We start from the raw sequence: 10586 nt of genomic DNA on the forward strand, positions 1-10586 counted from the left end.
AATAACCGGCTCCGGCTCCGGGTGCCCGGTTACCCTGTTATAAGTAACTGAGTACCAAACCGGTTTTTCGGTTGGTGCCTGGTTACGATTTCCCGGCCAGTTATAACTGGCTCGAAATTACACCCCTTGCTAGGCCCAATATAAAAAGCCCATGACGAACCGACTTATTTTTTATTATCTTATTAGGATTCAGAAATTATTTTTTATTAGAAGTCTTATTATTAAAATTTGGATTAAGAGTTTTATTAGGATTTGGTTTAGGAGTCATAAGTATAGACATATTATCCCACTCCTCCAAACTATCTGGATCGTATAGTTTAACATAGAAGAAGGGGGGCTTTATCAAGCTAGCTGGTTTTATAGGGTTTAACCTTGATGTAAACGAGTGGGTAGTGAGTGTTGGCTCTGGAAGCTTTTCATCCAACTGTGAGTTATTACGCATAATCGAACGGCTGAATTTCGTTTGATCCAACGGCTTCACGTGCTCTCATATGCTTTTAAGAAATACAAGTATTCTTCAGAGAGTTGCATAAAATGAATCATGTAAATTCTTTTGTCCCATTACTAAATCTTTTTAATTAAGCCATAAGGACAAGCAATTGTAAATGAACAAAACTCCGGATCAAAAAGTTGGCAGCTCACTCAAATACTATGCCAATCACATAAGCCAAAGTTTGTTCCATCTGTTGAGAACATAGTTAAGGGCCATTAATTGGCACATATCATTTCTCAGAATCTTCTAGCTGAGAGATGATGCTGACAAAGACCTCGTAGCCTTGACACATATCAAAGAGAAGACAGTACTCATTCTTGGCATGGTATGTGGCCATTAAACCTGCAAATATGATGCAAAAGCAATGAATCAGATTTTGTAATGAGCTTTCGAATGATCAACCTAATAACTTCATCATAAAAAAAAAAAGAAAAAAAAAAAAAAAAAGACCATCATGCACAAAACACTGAGCAACTTCTTTCCTTCTTTTTGAGTAAATCAAACTAAGAAATAATGTTAAATTTCAAGACATTGTCAATAAAGATGGAGTGCAACTCCGCCCAAAAAAAAAAAAAAAAAAAAGCCATTCCGAAAAACAAAGACAAATTAACAAGGTGGTTGGCAGTGTTAGTGAAAGTTGCTTAGGTTCATCCATTGAAAATGTGAGCCATTCAATAGACAGTTAAAAGAATATGACCTAACAATACACCATTAATTAACATGGCACCATCTTCATCGAGCTATGGAAAAGCTACCCATTTGAACAAAAAATAGTAAACCTCAAACCGCTGAAAACAACAGTTCCCCTTACTAGCAGAAGGAACTATGCTTAACTATGAACAATAAGCATCTCCTCTAATTTGTGGAGAGAGTCTTGCTTTGATTCAAGTTATGGAGGTTATAAATCCCAATACCCAGGTGTTAAATCATGTGTGCTTGACATCTATGCGTGTGTTTTGGATCCTTTTATTTTTAAAGGGTGGAGGATCCGTAATCTATTTGATGGACCAACTGTGGCAAGCCCTTTACATTTGAGGTCAGAAACATAAATCTTTCTTGGCATTCACCTCTGTCATGCAATATCTTAGCCCACGAAATAACATAATTCACCTTGACCATGGCCAAATTCCATGGTCCAAAAATGTGTTATGAATTCAGAAAATAAAAAGGGAAAATAAGAACATATTATGTGAAGAGAAAAGGAAATTATGGACTAGTGTCGCCAACAGTAGTCATATTCTTCACATGAAAAAGTATAAACAATAAAAATCTTTCCCTACAATATGCACATTAGTAATGTGCCTTACCACATTAGATTATAAGGGTTACTTTACATCAAAAGGTACATGAGCTTCAATAATAAGTCTATGGTGAAGAAGAAATATTAACAGTATCATACCGTAGCCTGCAGTTTGAACGTCAAATCCTTCGTCCTACCAAAGAAAAAGGACGGTGAGGGATGAAAGAGTAAAAGAATGAAAATTCAAAAAGCCATAGAAGAACGTGAGATACTCACCTGCAGTTCTCTAATGAGTGGCAAACTGCCAGTAATTGAGTAAGGCTTTACATGCCCAACTACCTCTTCAGTAGCTTTACACAATACATGAAAGCCACGTGAATTAAGATCACATGCAACTCCAGACATCGCTTCATCAAAACTTATTTTAAGACTGTAGGGAAGAAAGAAATGCCATTTAAGTACTTTGTAATATAGCAAAATAGTAGAAATATGGAAGAGGAGATTAAGGTGCCTAAAAGAAATTATTTTGAGATAGACACAACATTTTACAGAAGCATATGTAACTACATTTCCAGTACAGCAAAGTTTTTTAAAGGAGTATCCAAATTACTTGTCTAAATTCATGCAAGGAAGAGAGAGAGAGAGAGAGAGAGAGAGAGAAGAGGGGGGGGGGGGGGGGGGGGGGGGGGGGAAGGAGGGAGGGATGGAGAGAGAGAGACCTTCCCCTCAGGTTTTCATCAGGCAGGACATATTTTGAAACAGGACCACGTGAATCTAGCTTCTCAATGTTGTCATTGATGTCATCCACATATTCTTGTAGCTTCTTCATTACATCTTTTACACTGAAGCAGAGCATCAGAAAATTGGAATTCAAAATCCATAAGCTGGCCTTGTTAATTCCTTTTAAGAAGATCACTTGAAATTTACAGAATAAAGAAATTGGCTTCTATGTAATAATTTTTGCCTTAAAGATGAAGCAGATTGCTTACTCATAGAAGGGAGTTAACCTGAAAATCAATAGAAAAGAATTAAAAAAATTAAGCTTCTTCATTTTCCAGAAAAGGTCTTAAAAAGGTTTTTGGGGAAGATTATAAACCTGACATCTCCTGAAATTGTACACTCAGCTGGAATCTGATTGATCCCACCACCTGGATCTGCAATAAAGATGCTGAGCATGGTATAATGAAACAATTTTCTTTTCCCCCATAACTTTTCAGTATAGGCAAAAAAACTTACAACTCCATTGAGTTGGTTTCATGGTTGAAGGTGTTGCAAATCCATAGACCTGTTCCTTAGGATGGGGAGGAAAGTCCCTGTAAAAGCGTGATTGCATCTCTTTCAGTGCTTCCATTGCTAGCTCCAAAGGATTTATAGCCTGCGGATATTCAACAAGAGTCTGAATGAATAAACAACTAAAAACTGGACATATGATTTCAGTATTTTCATTTTTTGGCAAGCACCTCCTTTCTTCCTTGTTCAAAGGCTAACTATTCTAAAAAATTTAATGGAATTGCTATATTTTGGTATAAATTCTCAAATTAATAAATGTACAAGTCCGATTTTTGACCCAATAAATAACTCTCAACCACTTTATATTTAAGATTCTTACATAATCCAACTCTATGTCATCTCAATATTGCACTCTATCAAGAACCATACCGTCTCTTAGATCTAAAGGAATCAAGCATTCTCTCACTACCTCAGCTCACAGACATATTTTGGAATTCTCTGTGTGACCTCAAACTTGATAACTACAATCCCAACTCGTCTTAGTCATTCACATGACTATTGCTCAGTATTTGAGTGGAAAATTTTTATACATAATACGGGAACTATTTAAATTCCAATACCTTCAATTCATTTTCATCTGCAACCTAAAAACAGCATGTTCCTTCCTCCTAATTCTCTTCTGCTTTTCTCTCACTCATTCAGAATCTTAGAAAACCAGCAAAACAGTCTCATCAATTTGGTATACTTTATTGTAAAGAATCTAAGCAAATATTTCCTTTAGGGGAACCGTGTGGACAGAAACCTTATACAAAAATGACTCTATGACATAATTGTAATGGTGTGTATACCTTGTGTGCTAAGCCACTGTGGAAAAGCTTCCCCGTCACTTTAAGTTTCCAAGGTATCATACCACCAGTACCAATGCAAGGTTGTTTATCCGCTGTGTCAATCCAAAACCTGTGTGGAAAAGCCAAAAATCACAATAACCAAATTCTGCTAAGCTTTAATGTAAAGATTTCAAGAGATGCTTTATTTTTCTGTTCATAAACAAGAGATGCCGTTCACTTACAGCGGACCTTCCTTCAGCTTATTGAGTAGTCCATCTTTCACAAGTGCATCCACACCAACCCCAGAAATAGCAGAATTCTCTTCATTGGCTATAAAGACTGCAACTACAGTTGACTTCAATTTGGGCTTTTTCTCCCCTAGCCTCCTCAAGAGTTCAGTTACAAGGGCAACATGCCCTAAACAATCAGTAGTTCCACGGCCGCGGAGTTTATCCCCATCAATGCTCAGTGAGAATGGATCAAATTCCTGTAAAATTGATAATCATAAGATGCATAAAGAACATCACTATATCATACCCGAACAAATCCATCACTCTATACTCAAATCAAAATTCAAAAACAGAGTTGCTATAATGAGAAGTTTTTAGTTATCATCAGGCAGACCTTATACATTAACTGCAGAAAAAAAAAACAGCTAATATAACTAAATTAAAAATATTGTTTTTATTTCGCAATTAATAATAGAGAGAAAATCAACTATCGCCAAAAAAGAGAGAACAAATTGAACAAAAGCTTGACATGGGTCATCCTTAATCTGTAAAAGAATGGTGCTGAAGCCAATTCTAAAAACCCCAAGAAAGATGATTCTAACAGAATGAGTATAAAAATGAAATTTGCAAATGCAGATTGAATTTCACAAAATTGATATGTTGAAACTTTTACCTTACAACATATCAAGTGCTGAAGCCAATTGAGATTGAGTATATATAAGATTCAGTGCCAAAGTTATGGGGGTACAGATTAAAAGCCACCAAATTCGATATGGTAAGCAACTTGAACTAGATAAGACCCAGGCCAAGCATTAAATCCAATTCAGAACAACCCAGATTGTGTTTGTATGCAGCCTGAAATCACATCGCCTAAAGGCCCAAAATCCCAGAAAAAACAATGCCAGATAAATTATTATAAAGAAAATAAAAAGGGCAGTATAAACTTAGATGAATCCAATAACTTATGACAGGAATTTCCTCCACAGAAACCAGTTCATAACAACCACTACGAATAACATTAGAAAAAACAAACAATCCCAGATTGAATTTATGAATATGAAACGATTCAATAGCCTATTCAAGAAAAACCCAGTAAAGATAACACCAAATTAAGCACAAGAAGCAGACCCAATCATCAGGATTAGCAGTAACCACGTCCATGTGACATCCCACGAAGGACAAGATCTTGCCAGGCACGGTGCCGGGGTACTCCACGATCACGTTGCCTCTGCCTGGATGATAGGTGACATGGTTGACCACCAGGGGTCCTCCCCCTGTGGTGGTGCTATAGGGAAGAAGGGCGTCCAAGACGTGCTTGACCACCCTGTCCTCCTCTGGGATCAGCTCAGGTGGGTTGTTCTGGACGTACTTGGCTTCGCCAATGAGCTTCGAGAGGAGGCTCACGAAGGAGTCCTTATTGAGGTCACCTAGCGTTTGTTTTACGAGCGAGGAAGCCATTGTTGGAGCGTCTGTCGAATACGAACCGGTGCGTAACTCCGTTTATAAGGGCACTAGAAGTGGAGAATATGTTCCAAAGTTTTCTACGAATAAAAGAAATCAAGATAGATACCTAGGAACTTAATTTTTCTTTTTCTTTTCCTTTTCTCTCTCTCTCTCTCTCTCTCTCTCTCTCTCTTTAAAAAAATAATTTAATTTTTTTTATTATTATTATTGATAGATTCCATGGAGATTTACATCTCTTTTCGAGCAATTTTTTGTTTAAATTATTATAATTTGGACAATATATGTGTCATGTGTGGAAGTTTACACGAGACTCATATGTCCGACTAGGTGGTCGGATAGCTAAAATATTATTTGGACAGATAGATCATATTTGGGCTCTCTCACAATGTGTTACAGACAACAAATTGTTAGAGATTCTAATCCGAAAGATTTACTAGTGTTGCTCGGCCAAGTTAATAGCTTATTCCTTGGGCTTAAGTTAGATGGGAGTATTCAAAGACAAGAAGAGGTTCAATACTCTAGTCCCCACCAACTATAACTCATTTATATATATATATATATATATATATATATATAGATTGTCTTCACGAACTACCACTCGTGACATATAACTCCTTCAACTATCAATTATTGGCGAAATAACTTTTATGTTAGCCGAACACGTTTATTCAAACACAAAAACAAACATGTGTCACACATTCCAATTTTTAATGTGAAATGACGAAAATACCTTGAGCTTAGAAACTAAATTTACTTAAACACCCTCAAAGTTTAAAAAAGAAAAGAAAAGAAACTCAAAATTAATAAATAAAATAGCAAATTGCTTCCTATTGCCTCATCATACAAAGAGAGAAAACAATCAAGAAGCTAACCAGCTACAAACCAAACAAGTCGAACCAACAAACATATATAGAGAAAGAACATTGGAAAGTGAAAACCTATAGTATATCAAGAGTTCTAGAATTTAAGCTACAATTGAAGATTATTACAGTTAAAGACTATCAAAGATGGATTGCGAGATTGACGATGCTATTATGCCCATTCCACTGTGACTTAACTACAGTTGAAGAAACTACAGTTGAAGACTATCACCTAGTCACAGTTAAAGACAGTGACCTAGCTACATTGAAGTTTATTGCCTAATCAGAGTTGAAGACTATCACTTAGATGTAGTTGAAGTCTATTTGTATTATCTAATTCTCATATAAATAGGAGCATGTTATATTGTAAACATCACTCAAATAAATAAGAGTAAAATGTAGCACTTTAGGCTTTATCCTGTAAACTTAAGTCATAGAACGAACCATGTAATTCTGTGTGTTTATTTATCTATATTCAGCTTTATATTCTGCATTATATTTTATTTTATTTTATGGTATCAGAGCTATAGGCTAACGGCAGTTTTGGATCCTGTGGATTTCAATTGATTTGATTTTATTTTTTTGCTGGCTTTTGTATTTTATGGTGAAATCCAACCGTTCTTTGGTGTTTCGCGGCAAGATTCAACCATCCCTTGGTATTTTTCGGCGAGATTCGACCGCGCCCTTGGTGTTTTGCGGTGAAATCAGATCGTTCCTGATGGTTTACAGTGAGATTCAACCGTCTGTTGCAGTCTTTAGGCGAAAAAAAAAAAAAAAATCAAACTCAAGATTCATTAAATTTTCACCTTTGAGGGGAATGTTAGAGCATATCAAGAGTTATAGAATCTGTGACTTAACTACAGTTAAAGACTATTACCTAGTCACAGTTGAAGACTGTGACCAAATTACAGTTGAAGTCTATTTGTATTATCTAATTCTCCTATAAATAGGAGCATGTTATATTGTAAACATCACTCAAAGAAATAAGAGCAAAATGTAGTCATTTGGGCTTTATCTTGTAGACATAAGTCATAGATTGAACCACGTAATTTTTTGTATTTATTTATATTTCGCATTATATTTTCTTTCAAAAGCAACACCAAACATCCCACCTTTGCCCTCCTCCTTTCTTCCCACTCCTCTTTCTCTTTTTTTCCTTGTCCCTTTTCTTTCTTTCTTTATTTTTAATTTTCTCATTTTCCAGGCTAGATTTGTTGATGTCCATCATCCACACCGCCTTCCACCACCACCCTTGGACCCTTGTCAGCTTGCTCCACCTCCTCCTTTTAGCTCGTGTACACCAAATGCATCTTCCCTTACCTGAGTAGCTAGCAGAACTTATGGCCATCTATATTCCTACTTGTTTCCAACTTCTCCTTTGTCTCTTCTTAGTCGGTGATCACTTTCTTGTCATCAAAGGGTTCTCAACCAGTTGCCCCTAATCGCACATAGCCGAACACCCTCCTATTGGGGTGCCTCCAGTCTAGATCTACTTGCAGTGGGCTTTCTAGCCAAACTCCATGTGATCAATTCCATGCTATGAGGGCCAAGTCGTACCTATGTCGAGGCATCTTTCTTCTTAGTCCCTGATCAACTTTTCGATAAGGTGTGAGACTTCGATTGCCCATTGTGGGTTTCAAACCACGACTCCTTCCTTTGTCCCTTGGGCTAATACTGTTGTATTGGCGTTAGACCCACTTATCTTATCCCAGGATCTATTTGGTTTGTACCATTATTTGGATCTCGTTTCTATTTTTTGTTTAGCGATGTATTGATTTTGCTTAGAAAAAAAAAATCAAATAATGCCAATTACTCCTAGAAAATTAGCAAGAAAATAGGCAATGGTTCAGGTTCTTAACGTTCCAGTACACAAAGGACAAGAAAGGGGCTGAGATGTAATACCCTGCCTGAACACGTGGCAATTATAAGTAAGTTATTTTTATTTTTTTTTCACAAGTTTTGAGAAGGGGATTAGAGCAAGGGAGTGAGTGGGAATGTTTTAATAAGCCTTTTGAACATTCTCGAGGTAAAACAATTTCATGAGAGACACACTTCTCTTCCATTTAATATTGTTCTCATCACTCGTATGATCGTATCATTGCTCATCTTGAGATCTCCATTCCTTCCGTTGAACCTTCCATCCATTCTCAATGCGCTTTTAGTAAGGGCATTGTGCAAAAATCAACTGCCCAAGTCTCTCAAAAGCCAGTACGGGTGATTGATCAAGAGAGCCTCATTTTCAAAGGGCGTTCGATGAAGGTCTAGACGAGATAAAAATAAATTGAAGATTGAAAGTGGCAGTGTTGGTCGTTCCCTGGTCCGTTCCATGGAGGTCCGGGCGCCGCTAGGGTTTAAGTTGTGAAACCCTAGTTTCATGTGGACAAGCATACTAATCTGTCATGATGCCACCGACAAATTTACAACATTCAGAGTTTAATTTAGACTAAAACGTCGGGATGAATGCCTAGAGTATTTAAGGACCACTATGCACGACTTTTGAAGTGTTGAAGCCATCTATTCGTTGTTCTAAAAGAGAAAACCTTAGTTTTATGCTTCATTGTTTGATTCTCTCTTAGAGTTTGTAATACCACACCGCTCACAAACTGTTACCTTAAGACACCATAGTTTTTGGGATTGCAAGAGGAAGTGAGATAGGAGATTGATGAGAGTTTTGGTGCTATTGTGGTAGGGACAAACGGGTCATTTGTTTGATATAAGTAAGGTCGATTTTACAAAGGTTTTGTAATTTGAATTGCTTGTAATCTCTATACTTTTATAGTAGATTGGCTTCCTAGGTGTAGTACCCCATAATATTTAATAGCATTAAGTAGGTCTTCATTGAAAATTAAATCTTCTGACTTTCTGCGATGACAGAACGTTTGCTGTGAACACCGAACGATCGACCTCGATTGATCATTTTTCCCATCTCAAACGTTCATTTTTCCCTTTACGAACGATCAAATTTCCCACTTTGAACGTCTAATGACGTGGTGTACTATGTGTCAGAAGGGTACATCCCACGCCTTCGGCGTGTACGATAGATCGTACATCGAATGATTGTTTCGTATGACGAACGTATGCAATAGTATATGAATGTTCGAGCTCGGGTACTGAATGATAGACAAGTAGCAAATCACCTCATCCTTATCTTTTACGATTTCTCCCCTATAAATACCCCACCACCCTTTGGATTATTTTCTGTAATCCGACCCTTTAAGCCCCATTACTATAGTGAGAGTTCGAAAGAGTAAGAGAGTACTTTGACGTGAGGAAGACGTTTCAAGGTTGGAGGCATTGTTCTTAGTGAAGGTGGCCTACGTGTGGCTTATTTATGTGAAACATTAAATGATTCTAAACTTAATTATAGCATCTGTGACAAGAAGTTCTATGTAGTGGTTTAGTTTTTGAAGCATTGTAGTTCTTATCTGGCGTATAAAGAGTTCATCCAGTAATCAGATTATGAGGCTTTGAACATATTCATAGCCAGGATAAACTCTCATCTCGACATGCAGTCCGATTGGCGTATATTCAACAGTTTTCCTTTGTTACAAGCATAAATCTGATGCGTTGAACAAAGTGGGGGATGCACTCAAAATGAAGACATCTTTTTTGGTGACTATGAAGACTAAGGTACATGGGTTTTATTTATTCAGATAATATTTTTTCTGCTTTGGTCCGATTGTGAGTGACTTGGAAACAAGATAGCGGGATGATTATGCCATACGTACATGACGGTTTTTTGTTCATAGAAAATCAATTGTGTATTCCAAATGTGATCCAAACTACCTTAATTAGACATTATGATTATGGCTGGAAAAAAAAAAAAAAGAAAAAAAAAAGAAAAAAAAAAAAGAAAAAGAAAAAAAAAAAAAGGGTAGAGAAAAATGAAATGAAAGAAAAGGAAACAAGGAAATGGAACTCGGGCTTCATTGTGTTCCCCCTTAAACATATATATCCAAAATTGAATGAAATTATTGCTTCATTTTATTCATCAAAGGATGTGAACTAAACTCAACTATAGCTGTAATTGCTAAAAGTAGAGGAGGGGGAGAAGAAACTAGAGTGCAAAGCAACTCAATGTTTGAAATTCAATTAATAAAGTATGTTAAAAGATAATCTCCAAAAGACAATACAAGACAATCATTTATAGAGATAGACACAAACAAATATAGATTCATGAATGGCATGTCCTAATTTCATGAATACTTATTAATTACTCTAAAGTCCCTTCACTCCGTCATA

General features: G+C 36.6%; 1 protein-coding gene across 1 annotated transcript; it reads right to left on the bottom strand.

The window, feature by feature from the left end:
- Positions 1 to 530: 530 nt before the first annotated feature.
- LOC133854808 (acetylornithine deacetylase-like) lies at positions 531 to 5543 on the bottom strand. Its single transcript, XM_062291076.1, has 10 exons — positions 5149 to 5543; positions 4033 to 4277; positions 3812 to 3920; positions 2970 to 3108; positions 2830 to 2887; positions 2723 to 2740; positions 2453 to 2575; positions 2010 to 2163; positions 1893 to 1926; positions 531 to 835 (listed from the first exon to the last, which is right to left on the bottom strand). Exons 1-10 carry the CDS (start codon positions 5476 to 5478, stop codon positions 723 to 725), a joined length of 1323 nt encoding a protein of 440 aa, XP_062147060.1. The 5' UTR covers positions 5479 to 5543; the 3' UTR covers positions 531 to 722.
- Positions 5544 to 10586: the final 5043 nt, after the last annotated feature.

The sequence above is a fragment of the Alnus glutinosa genome, chromosome 13, assembly GCF_958979055.1.
Source record: "Alnus glutinosa chromosome 13, dhAlnGlut1.1, whole genome shotgun sequence".
Lineage (NCBI taxonomy): Eukaryota > Viridiplantae > Streptophyta > Magnoliopsida > Fagales > Betulaceae > Alnus > Alnus glutinosa.